General features: G+C 43.6%; 1 protein-coding gene across 1 annotated transcript in view; it reads left to right on the top strand.

Annotated features, from left to right (window-relative positions):
• Nucleotides 1–16,886, top strand: part of PID1 (phosphotyrosine interaction domain containing 1) — a 74,861-nt gene extending 57,975 nt beyond the window's left edge. The window contains exon 3 of the mRNA XM_073565178.1: nt 14,402–16,886. Within this exon, the coding sequence (XP_073421279.1) occupies nt 14,402–14,878 (477 nt within the window). The 3' untranslated portion in view covers nt 14,879–16,886. The remainder of the gene's footprint in view (nt 1–14,401) is intronic.
• The last annotated feature ends 247 nt before the right edge of the window (nt 16,887–17,133 follow it).

Below are 17,133 nucleotides of genomic sequence, written 5' to 3'. Positions count from 1 at the left end.
TTGTGACGGAACTAGGAATGCTTCAGATCCATCACCATGTCCTCCTCCGACAGCGCGGACAGCGGGATCGCCTTGGAATCGGGGATGCCGGCCATGTGAGCGGATGATGATATGTCCTGCATTGGGAGGCTCAGGTGGGCACTACAATGGGAGCTGGGCTGCTATAGTATCTTTATAGAATCTTTATTTCTTTCTGTCTTTTTCTTTCTCTGTTCTTTCTTTCTCATTCTCTGTTCTGTCTTTCTCTCATTTTCTTTCTCTCTCTCTGTTCTTTCTTTCTCTCTCTAATCTTTTGTCTTTCTCTCTCGCTCTCTGTTCTTTCTTTCCCCTTTCTCTCTGTTCTTTCTTTCTTTTCTTCTTTCTCTCTCTGTTCTTTCTCTGTCTCTCTCTGTTCTTTCTTCTTTCTCTCTCTGTTCTTTCTTTCTCTCTCGCTCTCCTTTCTTTCTCTCTCTGTTTTCTTTTTTCTCTCTCTCTGTTTTCTCTCTTCCTTAGTGCCAGTCAGTGTGCCCATAATGCCAGCCACTGTGCCCTCAGTACCAGTCAGTGTGATCAGCAGTGCTAAATGGATGCGGTCGGGCGTGGACATGGGTGTGACTAGTTGCAAAATGGATGTGGCCGGGGCGTGGCCTAAAATTTGCAGCGGTGCGCTGTGCACGCCGCTGTCTTTCTCCTCTTTCCCTTCAAAAGTTGGGAGGTATGATAGGGGCGGCTATGACCAGGGGGTCTGGTTGCCCAATGGATAGCAGTTCTGCCAGGAATTCTCTCACCGTGCGTACAAAAGGGGACAGAGCTTTGGGAGGAGTACTGCAACTAAAAGCCATAAATAGGACTGAGCTGAAATACTGGGCACAGCTGTGACTACATGTTATATAGGCGTGTTAATATCCTCTCACTTCTTGTAACCTACAAGTGTACAAAGATATTATATAGTCACCATGTGACTAGTGGGCCTGGGTAACTTCAAATGCCAGGGCTGAATTTTAATCCCAGTCCGGCCCTGGAGTGACATGTACCCAATCTTCATTGTCTTCCCCAGAGTTTTCATCAGACACACAATCTGGGTTCTTAGGGGTTAATACAGCAGTGCTGTGTCCTGTATCTGCAGAGTTTGACATCTGTGAGAAGCGCTTCCAAATTACAACTTTTTAATGTGTAGCTGCCTCTTTTTAAAGGACCAAAGGTAATTGGACAATGATCTCAGAAGTTCTTTCATGGGCTGCATAGGCTATTCCCTTGTTTATCCATCATCAATTAAGCAGGTAACATGTCTGGAGCTGATTCTGGTGTGTCATTTGCATTTGGCAGCTGTTGCTGTGAACCCACATAATGCAGTCAGAGGAGCTTTCAGTGGAAGAGAAACAGACCACCATTAGATGGGGAAAAAAGAGCACCATCAGAGAGAGAACAGAAATGCTAGGAGTGGCCATATCAACAGTTTGGTACACTGTACAAAAAACAGAGCTTAAGGCCCCGTCTCACTAAGCGACTTACCAGCGATCCCGACACCGATATCAAGGTGTCAGGATCGCTAGTAAGTCGCTATGTGATCGCTGGTGAGCTGTCACACAGACAGCTTCACCAGCGATCAGCACAGCGATGCTGAGCGCCCGGCATCGCTGGCCATCCTGTAAAAAATAGAATAAAAATAAAAATTAGTTATTCTCACCTTCCGACGTCGCGTTCAGTCATCCTGCCTCTCTCCACGCTCCGGTCCCAGTGAGCCTTTGCACGAATGACCGCGAGATGTCACGGTCTCGCGGGATAACAAAGTCTCGCGGTCATTCGTGCAAAGGATCACTGGGACCGGAGCGTGGAGAGAGGCAGGATGGCTGCACGGGACGTCGGAAGGTGAGAATAACTATTTTTAATTTTTTTTATTAGTTTTTACACCTGATCGCTGGTCTCCCACCTGTCACACGCAGCGATGCGTGCTGGCCAGCGGGAGACCAGCGACCAAAGAAATGTCCAGAGGTTTCTTGCAGCGATCAGCGATACCGGTAGGGGGGCCGCTCGCTGATCGCTGTCACACAGCGATCTCGCTGGTGAGATCGCTGTTACGTCACAAAAGTTGTGACTCAGCAGCGATCTCGCTACCGAGATTGCTTAGTGAGACGGGGCCTTAAGGAAGTAAGGTTTGGACGCTCCACTGTAGGCAACAGTGGTGGATGACTGCAGAATCCTTTCCATGATGAAGAAAAATCTCTTCACAACATCCCCCCCCCCCCAAGTGAAGAACACTCTCCAGGAAGTAAGCATTTCAGTATTGAAGTCTACCATAAAGAGAAGACTTCATGAGAGCTACTACATAGTGTTCTCCACAAGGAACAAACCATTAATAAGCCTTAAAAAAAGAAAGGTCAGATTAGACTTTGCCAAAAACATCTAAGGACAGAGGAAACTAAGAGCTATACCAGAATGATAGGAAAAAGATCGTATGGAGAAGGCTTAGAATGGCTCATGGTGACACTTGGCTCGCTCTATATTCACTCCTTTGAACAAATCAGATATCTGGCAAAAGTGAGAAAATAGCCACAATTCTCACTTTCTCCAGATATAAACTACGGTACGTCCAATAGTGGGCCGAGTGAAATCAACGCTGATAGGTCCCAGGGCTCCCATAACATACTAATGTCAACTTGTTGCATTTACCTGGTATAGTGCGTGCCTGTCTCTTGTGACTGCTGTCAGATTTGCTTTGTCTCCAACACATCGGGACTAGCTGGCACGCACAGTGGCCGTAACCAGGGCTTGCGGTCCAACTGCTGGAGATGAGTCAGTTCCGGGAGAGCGGCGGAAGGACGTAGCTCTAGCCCCACCCTAACCCTAGTTCTAGCCCCAACTCTAAACCTAATGGAAATAAATACATTTTTTATTTTATTATTTTTACCTAACTTAAGTGTGTGGTAAAGGGGGGTTTGATTTATTATTTTATTTTGATCACTGTGATAGGGTCTATCACAGTGATCAAAATGAACCAGTAGGAAAAATTTCCTATTGTTGCCGGGTGCTGGCTGGCAGATCTCGGCTGGCACAACGCGCATGCGCCCTCCATTTTCTCCCTGGAAGAAGACGCAGACGGACAGGGGACAGGAACGGGATGCAGGGGGCTTGGGGGACCCCATTTCTATCTCCTCTGATGTGCTAGATCTTATCAGAGGATTGAGAAATGAAATGGGAAATCAGACTTTTTTTTTTGCGGTCGCCGTTATTGCGTGAATAACTGTGATCGCACCACTGTTGTCAGTAAAAATAGACCTGAATCATGTTCTCTGGGGCCTTGGCTACCCCCGGAGAATTTCCGACGCTGTAGGGTGCTATAACCGTATTTCTTAGTGCCATTAAAAAGCGGCGCTGAGGAATAAGTACCCTTAACTGCCGCCGTTAAGACGTATCGGCAGTCGTTACTGGGTTAATACAAATTGCACATGAGTTGTGAGATTGGTGAAACAGATGGGATTTCTAACAATGTCATGTGAGCCCCTGGAGAACCAGTGTGGACACTGCGGGATTGGCGCTGGAGGTGACCATAGGTGTTACTATTTTCCTGGGGCAGAAACCTGGAGAAGATTTGTACGAATACTGTGTTGTTCTTTGGGCTCACGAGTCTCTCGCATGAAAACCCTGCACTGCGACTGGAGCGTGCGGCTGCATAGAAATACGGTCCGAGTGCCGGCGGCAGTGCCAGGTTTTCATGCGAGATACTCGCTTGATAATTGTGTGAGTCTCTCGCAAGTGAGTATGAGCCCTTAGTCATTCATCTGACTTTTTAAATAAATTTGCACAAAACTTCACCAAATGAGTGGAGTAAAACCTTACACACAGTGGTTTATAGATTAGCTACGGTTACAAGTGTCTCATAACTGTGCAAAATACATCACCTGCTGTGCAACATTTTCTAAATTTGGCACAAATCACATTGGTGGAAAAAGAAATGTCCTCCAAAAAGTGGTTCAAAGGAAACTCACGACACTGTGTTATTACTCATGGTAATCTGGGGACATGTAAACCGGCCGATAATGGGACAAATCTGGGTCCAGATTATGATATGGCTCTCAGATATATACTTATGATCCATTTGTTCATTTGTCACAAAGGAAAGATGCTTATGGAGGAAAAAATTGATTTATACAGAAGATAAACCTCCGTCTTTCTAGTTTTTGGGTAGATGCCAGTGGTAAGAAAGGGGGAGGCTTTGGGTACTTGAGTTGTTTTCGCTGCGTTTTCTGTGAGTGGTGGAGAGTAGACACTCCCGCGCACTGTGTCCACCTTCCAACAAGGAATTCATCTGCGTTCCTGGCATTGTTCCTGTCCAGATCATTCCACAAAAATCAGTGAGGGGATGCTGATAATGGGAACCGCATGGACTCTTTCTGCAGATGGAGACAATCTTGCTGGTCGTTTACAGCGTGACATATTGATGCCTCCAACCACAAACCTCCCCATTAGCCGGCGTATGCCGATGACATTACAGGGGGACCTGGCCATACCCTCATGATCTGGTTTGCAAATGTTATATCCTTTTGAAAAGGCAAAAGTTATTGTGATGTTTTTCCTTCTTTGGAAAACCATCTGTGGCGGAATCCACAGCTCTGACTGCTTTTAGTTAGATGGATATATATATAAAAAAAAGTATCGCACTACGCATGAAAATTGGAGCAAGATTTTAATGTATGACTTTGGCTGATAGGGACCAGTTGCGAAGTTTAATGTTCTATACTGGGAGTGGGAAATCTGCAGCAACAAATAAACTTCACATTTCATGGCAGATCTGCCCAGATCAATCCACAGAATAAATTGACTGCCGACTTCAAAGCCGCAGAACCGGCCAATTTCCATGACAGATTTTCTCTACAAATTGTGCAGATGATATTTTGCAAAATCTGAAGTGGAAATTGACTGAGTTTATGTCAGTTTAGGCTCTGTTTTTCACTACTGCTACGGCAATACAGTATGCGTAGGATTTTCCATCTGGAATATCTTTCTAATCCAACTCCTGTGTCATACCCTTAGGGTACGTGCCCAAAATGAGTTTTTGACACTGTATTTTTGCTGCGTCGAAAAGCAGCGTCTTGCACTTCCAGCAAAGTGGATGAGATTTATAGAACTTGTGCCGACTGTGCTTTTTATATATGTGCGCTGAATTATGTGCAGATTTTTCCCATAGACTTGCATTAGGTGCAGAAAATCTGCAAGTATAAAAGGCACATACGTTTTAAGTGTTTCCACCGCGGAAGCAAACTAAATATGCATGAAATCGGCACATAAAGTTTTATTAAAGCCAAATACTAGGAAGTATCAAAAATAAAGCAGCTGAAAAAGAAACCTGGAGCATCAGAAATGCGATAAAAACACACTAAAAAATGCAATGGGGAAAAATGGAAGCCATCTAATTTACTTACCGTATTTTTTTGGATTATATGACGCACTTTTTTTTTTCCCCAAAATTTGTATCAGCGGTGGAGCGGGGTCCCCGGGTGGCTGTTGCCAGAAGCTTCTGGTTGCGGAGGAGGCATGAGCCCCTGGCTGGTAAGATGAGGTGTTAAGCGGTGCAGGAATCTCCGCTGACATTTTGTGATAGGCCCACATTTTCCATACTCTTCTATGCTGTGGACTCCGGGAAAATGGCCGTCAGAGCTGGCGCATGCGCAGATTGAGATCTCGACACTGAGATCTAAGCTCCCGAGATCTCAATTGCGCATGAGCCACCTCTGGTGGCCATCTTCCCAGAGTCCACCGATCTAGAAAGTACAGAAAGTGTGGGGCTCCTGGCTTCCACAAAATGTCAGCGGATCTGCCTTACCGATGAATACCTCGTTGTACCCGCCTGGGGCCCGCAGTCATGGCCCAATTCCTGCCACCGCAGAACACCCTGTCCTACAACCTGGATCCCGCAGCATCTCATGCCTCCACCAGCAATGACCCCACTCCACCACCGGTGCCCTCCAGGTAAGCAACCTCAAAAACAAATTATAACATGCACCATTTTATTTAAAACAAAAAAAGAAACAAAAACATTTTTTCCTATTTTTCTCCCCAAAATTTGTGATGCTTCTTATAAACCGATGCGTTTTATAATCAGCAAAATACGCTAATAGGTGCAGAAAATTTGCAACATCAAAAACTCGCCAAAAGCTCTTTGTGGGGACAAAGCCTTTCTGCTCTAGTTAGATAAAGATATTTGCGCTTTTTCATTGTATTTTTATCGCTTTTTTTCTGCTCCAGGTTTTTGTCTTTTTGGTATTTCATATTTTAAATAAAGCTGCTTTGTTTCTTATACTTCCTGTTACTTTGCTTTGATAAAACTCCGTACTTTTATCCCAGGGGAAGTTCATATCTTGCATATTTATTGTGGTGTAAGTGCAGCATAATCTACTGCAAAATCCACATGTCAGATTGTTCCCATTAATTTGCAAAGGGCAAAATACAGACTGAATCTGAACAAGGAATTGACATGATGCTGATTTCTCAGCACAGGTCAATTTCTGCTCAGAAATTTTAAGAAACTTGTAGCTGAGATTCGTTTCAGTCTGGTTTAGCTTGTCCTGTACTGTGCTGTGGATTTTCTACATGAAAATCCGGATACAGAATCCACACCAAATCGCCACAGTTGACCTGGCATAAGGTAACTAAGGTGACGGGGGAACGACTGCAGATTTGGTTTCACAAGTCACCGTGGTGGTGAGAGGTTTTTCAGCCCCATGGGGCCAGATGCACAGGAGTTTAGCTGGGTCCTATTTATTTTCTTGGCCATTAGTAGCAGCTGGCCGTAGTTCAAAGCTGTAATACTTCTTGCATATATTCTGATTTCATCTGCTGGAGGGAATAGGAATCCATTTGATAACTTAATTTGCTTTACTTCTTTAGGGAATAACCATTTGTTGTCTGCTAGAATAAATGTGCTGCCAGTATGGGGGTTAATCCTGTGAGTGTGCAGCACAGCTTGGGTTAATATTAAGGGGCAATTGAGTACGTCTGATTTTGGAATGTGGTGCTGGATCCAATGTTTAGGCTCCACGGGAGCTCCCACCAGATGTTTGGGGTTTCTGACATGTAGAGCGCTGTGGTTGCAGCTCAGCAGCGCAGGTTTTAACTGTTACTCTTCCAACCTCAGACTAATCTTTGGCGTATCTCCAATTAGATGGCCCGCAGGGTTTATAAATGGTGTTTGTCCCCAGACTTGCATTTATTAACGGGGAAAGAGATGAGTGGCGGAAACTGACCTAATGTCTGAGTTTTACCGGTACAAAAATGCTTCACTTCAGTACGCTGTTGCAGAACGCAGCCCAGAACCGTCACCTCCTGGAAGGAAGTGTGCATTCATGAGCGGTGTGTGTGTGTATGATATATATATATATATATTATAAAGATTTGCTTAGATTATGTGAATCAATACCGAATACACTGCTATAATGAAAGTCCACAGTTTCTACTGACCGACACATGGCCTCATTTAAAGGAACGTTTTGGGGATTCACAAAGCTGAAAATATGCAAGATAACCTGTTGATAGTGGACTATTTTTTTCTCAAGACTTAGATTTGATGTCATTGTTTCTCTTCTTTAGCCCTGAGCTCTATTTTCTTAACGCCCCAATATGGAAGACCTACAGTTTAGTACAACCCCTTCATTAGATCACTAATCATATACGTATAAGCAAAGGAAGAAAATGGAGTCTCCAGTGATGGAGACCCCGCCTTCTTCCTTTTGCTTTTGATGCTTGCGTCCTGGACTGGGACTGCTCCGTGCAAACTATACACACCTGACAAGGTGCATCACAATACGGTGAGATGACTTTCCCTCATTCCTTTTCCCTTCTTTGAATCATATAGGTATAGGATAGGGAATAACTTATTGATTGTTGGGGGTCCGACTCCTGTGATCCCCGCTGACTCCTAGATTGGGGATCTGTGGAGTGGTGTCTGAATAGGGTGGAGGTCGAGCATGGATAGCCAAGTACTGAGCGCTACAATTTCCAGAAGTTCCATACAAAATGAGTGTAGTGGAAGTGTGTGTGCTCAAGCCCTGTTCCATTCAGAAGGAGCTTTGCAGGTCCCCATTCTTGGGATCAGTTAGGTCAGACGTCCAGTGATGGACAAATCATCCTTGGTAGCGAGTAAATAAGCTTTACCTTATAAATAAGATGGGGGATCATTTATTGATCACTGGAAGTCTGACCCAACTGATCTGAAGAACAAAACTCCATTCATTCTTTATAAAACTACTGGAGATAGCCAATTACTGCGTTTTGCAATTTCTGGAAATCCCATAGAGTATGACTGGAGTGGAGATGCGTGTACTCCATTCCGACAGAGCTTTCTACAGCGCCATTCTCAGGATCACTTGGGTCAAACTTCCAGTGATCAATAAATGATGCCCCATCCTATTGATAAGGGATAACTTATGTACTTGGTACAACCACTTTAAAGGAAACCAGCTGTGTTCATTCTGAATGTAGTTTGTTTTTCCATATAACCTGCATTTTATTGATTTGGTAGGTGATCCTACTAAAGAAATCGACGGCCATCACTGAATGAGCGGGAATGCAAAAGTACCGTAACTGGTATCACCATCTACTGGCTGGGTTCATGGATCTCATTTATCAAAAATGCCTTGGGCCCCATTCACACATTGATATGAGACTGTCATGTTCAGGTCAGAAAACCCATGGCCAGTTGAATCACGGTTTGCACTTGGACTGTGCACACGGATGTGTGAATGTGACCTTAAAGAAAAGCTGTTTGTTTCTCATTTTTTTTTAGACCCCTCGGATAAAATGAAAGCTGGGCTGTGATTGGTTGTTATGGGCGACAAAGATCGCTTCAGTTTTATTTGGGGGGGGGCATGGATGTGGGTTTAAGACAGTTTTGAAAAATTTGCCCCAGATTCTGTCTCTAAGTCAGCAAGGATTTAGATAAGTAAGAGTCAACATATACAGAACCTTTCCCTGTAAATCAGCCAATGAAAGCTCAGCTTTCATATTTAAAACTGCATTGGAAAAATGAAAGCTATACTGTAATTGGTTGCTTTGTATCATTTTAGCTGATCCCACTAAACATGTAAAATGATGCAAACCGGACCCAATGTCTGACACCTGCAGCTGTTCAGACTTTAGGTAACATGGCACCTTGTCTTGGTGCGGCCTCATCCGGAATATGCAGCTCAGTCCTAAGCGCCAGTTTATAGAAGAGATGTCCTGGAGTTAGAAAAAGTCCAAAGAGCCACAAAACTGATAAGAGCAAAATGGAAACTGTCACATTTAGATGGGCTGTGCTGCGGGAATGAAGAGCCTTGGGTTTCCAAATCGATGATTATTAATACCAACGCGTTTCTGCTCCAGATCGTTGCCTTTATCAGGTTGTAGAAACCAAATGACGAAAAACTGATCAGTGACATGCGGAATCTTGGATATGGAGAAAGACTAAACTAAGTACATGTATTTAGACTTGAGAAGAGACATTTTAGGGTGGATTTTCATGTGGTAGATATAAGTGTAGAGTAATTTCCGCAATAAAATGTGCCGCATGTGAATTCTCACTGAGGCCAAGTTCACACAACCATGTAAAAAATCGGCACCATCCCGAAAGCTCGCTTTTATTTATTTTTATCCATGTTGTCATCCGTGTGACATCTTTTTAAACATCAACATTATAAAATGTACATGACCAAATGCATACATTCTCCAAAGTTAATTAAGGCAATGTTTCTGTCAAAATCGGTTCCAATACAGTTGACCCATATGGGATCCAATTTTTTCTCCCACACCCACAGACTTGAATAAGCGAGTCTCATCCCACATACAGAAGAGAATAAGGCATGCTGCCAACTTTTTCACATGTGGATTTGGTCCGTGGAAAACAAAAAAAAATCATCCCTATTGAATAACATTGGTCCTAGTGCTGTCCTTTTTTTCACGCAAATGCGATCGTGTAAACTAAGCCTTTGGGTAGCGTCACACATCCGATTTCTCCACAATTAGAGAAAAACCGACCGATTATTCCGATCAGACTTTGATCAGAGTGGCATCTGTTTTTCTTGGATAGGGAAAAAAATGTTCTCATTTTCTCCATTCTGTCTATTCATGAAAATCTGACCACACTCAGACAATCAGATCAAAATCGGCCGACCCCATAGAATATCACAGGAATGAATTCTGTGAGAACGAAGGATAGCACTCGTCCAGAAAAAAAATTGTATGCGTGAGCCCTTGGGGCGAAACCTCACAAAACTGTTGGAAGCATGCAACTGAAAATCCACGCGGTGGCCAATTGTCTGGCCGTTGTCACGCCACAATTGGATGGAACTTGAGTCCCATGTGTGGCAGTGGCCATAGGGGGTCCACAAGGATTCTTTCCCATGATAACTGTGAGATCTTACTCACATGTCAGTGTTTGTCGTACGTGTCTTGGTAGAATAAGAGGACATGTTGGAGGATAACTAAACTGACCTATTCTATGGCCATATTCACGTTCACACCAATAGTCCACACATGTACGTTTATTCGTAGGAATAGGTGTGAAAATCCACTTGTACATTTTTAACAGACACCTGTGGAAACCTCCTTCGGAAAAATAATAAAAAATAATGGGACATGGGTGGTAAAAATAGAAACGTGGATAAAAGCTGGTCCGCCAAACCGGCACAAAGGTGTGAATGAGGCCGAAATCTGTGGTGTGGACGCATCAAAAGAAGGTCATAGTAGGAACAGGCAATGGCTGAAAAAAAAACAAAAAAAAAAACTTGTATGATTTCTTAGAACAGAATATCATGATCGCTGATGTAAAAATGGCCACACTTTTCAGCTTGTTGGAGATGGATCCAGTGCAGCCTTCCATGTTGTCTGCTGGGGAGGGATTCTCCGCATCATCGCCATTCTGCTAACAGGAGGAAATCCAAGGAATGTAAATTGTCATTACAGTGCGGCTGCCAGGCCTGTCTGCTGGGTGCTGAATGGGGCCGGTTCGTGCATCTCTCACAGCTGAACGTGCTGTCTGGACTGACGGGGAGACATATCCCTGTGCTGTCACTGTCGCCGCCGGTGCTGCGGAAAGATCCTCCTGAACAGATGGGGCTTTGTCACACAAGTCTCCATGCCTAGGACATTTTGAGCCGTCCCTTGCAATTTGTGTTCTTGGCTCCCATTCAGACACAGTGCGAATGTAATACGACATAAATAGTGTAGTGGTTGTAAAAAGGGGGTATGCGATTGGGAAATTGTCTGGAAATCTCTACCCTACTCTTCCAAGAGCTTCAGGGGGACTATTCTAATTTATACTCCAATACTTACTCCCCTTCTGTCATTTATGGGAAGCTCGGTGATGGTTCAGACTACTCTACCACATATTGTGCTGATCACATCGCTTTTTCTGTTTTACTACATACACATATAACCATGTCATTGTGCTGCATTGACGAGTGGTGGCAGTAAGCATTTATTTTTTATATATTTTGTTTTTGGCCCATGATGGGCTGATACTCAATATGTTACAAAAATGAATAAAAGCATGTAGCTAGACTAAGCTATCCCATCCACCAGAAGTTGTACAAGCCTCTGTCACTAGATTTATGTTACCCGATCACTTGTTAACCGATCACTGTATCACTGTGCTCCTTGCTGCAGTTTTGACTTTATACTGTTTCATCAGCTGCAGATTTTGCAGTTCTCTGAATGCTGAGCCTTGTATAATCCCGCCCACACCACTGTTTGGCAGCTTTATGTTTACACTCTGCATAAGCAAAAAGCAGCTAATCAGTGGTGGGGGCGGGTTTGGACTACCTGGTAGGAGGACAAGTAGTCCTCTTGAATGATTTTATAAAAATTGCAGCTTAGTAGGTGACACATTGCTGGAATCAGGGTCTCTGTATCGAGTTGCTATCAGATCACGTGGCAGAAACCTGGTGATAGATTCCCTTTAAAAAGTTATTCCCATCTTTACCTTTCATGGTGGAGCCATAAATGGCTGCTTCTAGGTCCCGGCTACCAGACTGAGTTCAAAACACAGAAAACTGCAATCACCCTGATTACTTGGCTTTCATAGAAAGCTAATCGTTGCTGTCCCTTTTTTTGCTTGATATGTGACTTGACTAATGAAGGATCTCACTGAGGAATAGCACAGGCGCCTTGGATACTTATGATTGCATTTGCTGGCCACTTGCTTCGAGAGTTGCTGTAAGAAAGCAGCACGAGCTGGAGGAATGATGAAGCCATGAAGGAAATGGAAATAAACCATTAAAGAAAACATCCTGAAAATCTCATTATGACATAATGGTTAATACCGTTATTGCCTATGGGTGATGGATCTTGTAAACATGTTGCCTTACCTGATAAACCAAAGCCATTTTAATCTATGGGTAACAGGTGCCGCAGTTCGGCATTCATCACAGACTGTGTAACGTTCATCTCAAGAACTTTTTTCTAGCTTATTTGCAAAACATGGCTGAAAAACATAATGTGAATGAGGACTTGGTTCACCTATGATAAGGCCCCTCTTAATATATTGGTCAAATGCTAAAGTAATAATTGCCAAATATGTCTTTACTATTGGAATACGCTCCTTTGCAGTCGGGATATTGCAGAGGTGTATCTAGGTTTTCCGGCACCCCCCGCAAGAATTCACTACCCCCTTCCCCCATTTCTAAGCATATATGCGATTTGCACACTTTTAGTCACATGCCGACTAGCTGCTCTTCCTGATTCTAAAAGCTACTTGTCACAAATCATATATGAGTGAAGCAGCCATGTGATAACTGCTGGAATCTGCCGAGCTGAATCCTGACAGTGAGTATAGTACACACTGTTAGGATTGGCATGCTATATATAGGGCTTCATTTTATAATTAAAGGGCTTGTCCAGGTTTGGGAGGAAAGTCTACCATTATTCTATTTGACTGCAGACTTTCTGAATTCTCACAGCGCATGCACTGCACACTTTTAGAATTACCAGTGGCAAGAGTGGACGGTCATGTGAGCACAATTATGTATACTTCTGGCCACATTCTGACTAGACGTGACCGGCCTCTCTCAATTGATTTTTATTGAGTGAGGTCACGCATGTCTAATTGGCACGTGACCGCATACATGCGTTTTTATGACCTCTCACTGCCGCACCAGAGAATCCTGACAGCGTGCAGTGCATGCTGTGACAATTCAGAAGTCACATAATATACTAACATAAATATAAACATAGTAACCCTTAACTTGCCAGACGGCACAACACTTTATTAGCATAGCCATATATCACATAATTTTACAAGTTATGTATTGTTAGAACCAATAACAGCACAAGAATCCTTCACCAGAACCACGAGCAGTACATAAATACATCCATATGACCTCCATCAGTACAGAAACATATAATTTAAAACCCTCATCAGTACAGGAATACATCATTTTGTCGTCCCCCCCCCCCTATAGGGCCCAGTCTCAATACTGTGCACCTTAGCACACTCCCCCTCCTTGGCATACTGTCATCTCCTGTCTGTGTCCCTACACTGTCCCTCCATGCCAGCCACCCCCTCACACACACTACTCAGTCTTCTACCACTCACACATTTCCCCCCTCCCTCCTCATAGGGTCTCCTCTCACGTCCTCCTGCTAACAATACTGTCTCCTCACATATTTACCCCTTTGGTCTCCAAACTGCTACCTCACACATCCCCCTGACTCCTAATACTGTGTCCGCACCCATCCCATCACCTTCGCTCGCCATACTGTATCCGCATACATTCTTCCCTTCGCTCCTCATACTGTGTCTGCATACAGTCAGGAAAGAAAGGGGAATGCAGCTCAACAGACTGAAATGGCTTTATTCACAAAGTGCTCAGTGGCAGATAAAACAAGACATCCGCGTTGAGCTGGATTCCCCTTTCTTTCCTGGATTGCTTCACACTTTGATGCAGCTTTCTCCGGACTCCAGACAAATCTTAGCTCTTCAGCTCCACTGGAACACTTAGTACCAATGTTGTTTGCACCTCTGCGGCAGTGGTGAGTGATGTCACCATGCTGCTGACGTCTCCCTGACCATGTGGTCAGGGCTTCGATTGTACTCTCGTCTGACGCCAGTACAATTGATCACTGGGAGCTGCTTCGCTTGCACCATCTCTGAGCCGGCTGTCAGCTTGAGCCGCATCAAGCAGCCCAACAAGGCCTCTCTTCCTGCTGCGCCTTGTGCACATGCCCCACCTGCCTTCCCCCTAGATACACCTCTGGGATATTGCATCACCTTCCAGGATCTAAATCCTTCATAGGCTATAAAGATATCATGCATATTACATGTATCAGAATGAGGGTCTATTTGTTTTGCCTGGTGACATTCATATAAGAATGGACTTTTCCTTTTGTGTAATTGCTGATCTGTTCAAGCCGTCTTCTAGATATTAAAAATATCTCCATTTGTGTGTTTCAGGTGACATATCTGGGAAAAATATCTGCAACGGGAGTTCAGTTTTCATCTGGATGTACAGAGCAACCTGTGATTGAATTGTGGAAAAAGCACACTTTGGCTCGCGCAGATGTGTTTCCTTCCAATGCCATCCTTGAAATCCGTCCCTTCCAGGTACGGCTACACCACCAAGATCTCAAGGGCGAAGCTACTGTGCATATGGACACCTTCCAGGTGGCAAGGATCGCCTATTGCACAGCAGATCATAATGTAAGCCCCAACATCTTTGCCTGGGTCTACAGGGAAATCAATGACGACCTGACCTTCCAGATGGATTGCCATGCAGTAGAGTGTGAGAGCAAGATAGAAGCCAAAAAGCTGGCACATGCTATGATGGTGGCTTTCAAAAAAACCTTCCAAAGTATGAAAAGCGATGGGCGAATCCACAAAGACGGCTCCTCCGAAGAGACATCCCAAGGGTTTGAATCTGACGATGGCTGAACGCACTTGGTCCTGTTCCCGGATTAGGCATCTACAGTCTGGAGCAGCAGCAGCTGGTGAGAGGTCTGTATTGGGAATGGGACCATGGGACATTAGCTGGGCCGCTTCCTGCAGATTTGTGCAGCATCTTCGGAGCTGCATTTATGAAGTGTGTGTTACAATGCTGCTTTCCCAAAAAATGTGACAACACTCTTTCCTGAACCCTCTCCTGGTGGAGCTTAATGGATTTCAAGATTTGAACGATCCTACAACTGTACCAGTTGCCTTGGAAATTTAATGATCACTTGCCATTCTGGATCATGCGGCTCACTATTTTGGGTGAGCTAAAATGTTGAATACGTCAGTCGGCCAAGTTCAATTTTTAGGTGTTGGAAAATAAAATGTTGCTTATAAGCATTTCAGAAATATATTTTTATTTACACAACATATAAATTGTATACAGTATTTTTTTTTTATTTTTTTTTTTTTGTATTTTACCATGTTATCGTATTTTTACAAACCATATGTGCAACCACTTATCTACCTTATCATAATAGCGTTGACCCTGGGCCGCCTGATAGAGTGCATCCTAGGATTGAGGGGACGAGAGGGGTTCATACGGTGGCCAAATATATACTTTAGTTTACATTCCGGACCTTTAGCTTCTCATTGTCCAGACATCTTCATGACATGACCCAGGACTCTTTGTTGTGACCAAGCACTTTACAGCTACCATGCTGCACCTCTATGGTACCCTATGGTTCTTGCATAGATAAGTAGATGGTGACAGATGTACGTTTAACATTAACATGCTTTACATCTTGCTGCAAAACCTTCAAGTCCTTAATTTTCCACGACTTTTTGTACAACTTTTACTTCTGATTGACTGTACTCTTTTTTTAATATAATTTAATTATTGTGCAAACTTTTTATTCCCGCAAGTCCACCTTCTTTATGCACTACTTGACCTGGGAAATCCCATCATTTGGTCTAGAAACCCTCGACATTGCCTTCTTCTTTCTTTTGTCCTGTCCCATATTTCAGGAGGTTATAACAGGGATAGAGCTATGTTCATATTCAGATAAATAAGCTTACATGACCGTGACAAAAGCGTAGTGACATAAAGAGTAGTACATGCATGGCACATTATGGCAGAACTTCAGGCAGTAGACCGCATACCTGGATCTATTCAGGCAGTAGACCGCATGCCTGGATCTATTCAGGCAGTAGACCGCATGCCTGGATCTATTCAGGCAGTAGACCGCATGCCTGGATCTATTCAGGCTGTAGACTGCATTGGTGATGGGCGAGTAGCCTCGTTGCTCTTGTCTCCCCCGGCATGCTCGGGTGATCTCCGAGTATTTTGGCGTGCTCGGAGATTGTTTTCCTCGTCTCAGCTGCATGATTTGCCACTTGTAGACAGGCTGAATACATATGGGAATTCCCTAACAAACGGGCATTCCACAAAGGTATTCAAGCTGTCTAGCATTTGCAAATCATGCAGCTGAGACGACGAAAACTAAATCTCCAAGCACGCCAAAATACTCGGAGACCACCCGAGCAACGAGTATACTCGCTCATCACTAGACGGCATGTCTGGATCTATTCAGGCAGTAGACCGCATGTCTGGATCTAGCGTTGCCCACTAGAGACCAAGTCCAGCCGGTCAGAACACCATCGTGTTTTGCAATGTCGATTGCACATGTTGGATCATAGTTTTGTTTTTTTAGTATCAGGCTCCTACATGAAGGTCTGATAATATCAGATTGTGTAAAGATTCTGTACATAGACATTTTCTGAAATGATAGCCCTTTAATAGGCTGTATGTTAATAGTTTAATTGGTATTTTTTGGATGCATTGTGAATGTGGCACATCCACTTTGCTGAAACTTCAGATCAATTTTTGCATATTTGTCAAGAGAAATTTACCCACAAAACAAGCTATTTTATTTGTCATTGTGTTGCTTTTTTCATATTAAAAAAAATGTATTATTTACAAAATTAAAATACAGACCTATTTACGAGAAAAGTAGAATGCGTCTTTCTTATGTCCGACTTGGCTATTATTGTTATATCAAGTAAAATGATGATTTGTGTAAAGGACGCTGGTCTTGCTTTTCTCCATTTTATTTTTATCCCCCCCCCCAATGCAATGCTTCTCAATAAAATCAGATATACAGTGATGAGCAATATAAGGTAATCGGCTTTTACTAGTGACCACAAGGAGAGCAACATACACTGTACGGGAAAAGAAGAATCTGGACACAACACATGGC

The sequence above is a fragment of the Dendrobates tinctorius genome, unplaced genomic scaffold, assembly GCF_039654945.1.
Source record: "Dendrobates tinctorius isolate UK_male_01 unplaced genomic scaffold, ASM3965494v1 ptg000572l, whole genome shotgun sequence".
NCBI lineage: Eukaryota > Metazoa > Chordata > Amphibia > Anura > Dendrobatidae > Dendrobates > Dendrobates tinctorius.
Note: the sequence above shows the minus strand (reverse complement) of the source record. Positions and strands in the feature narration are given on the sequence as shown.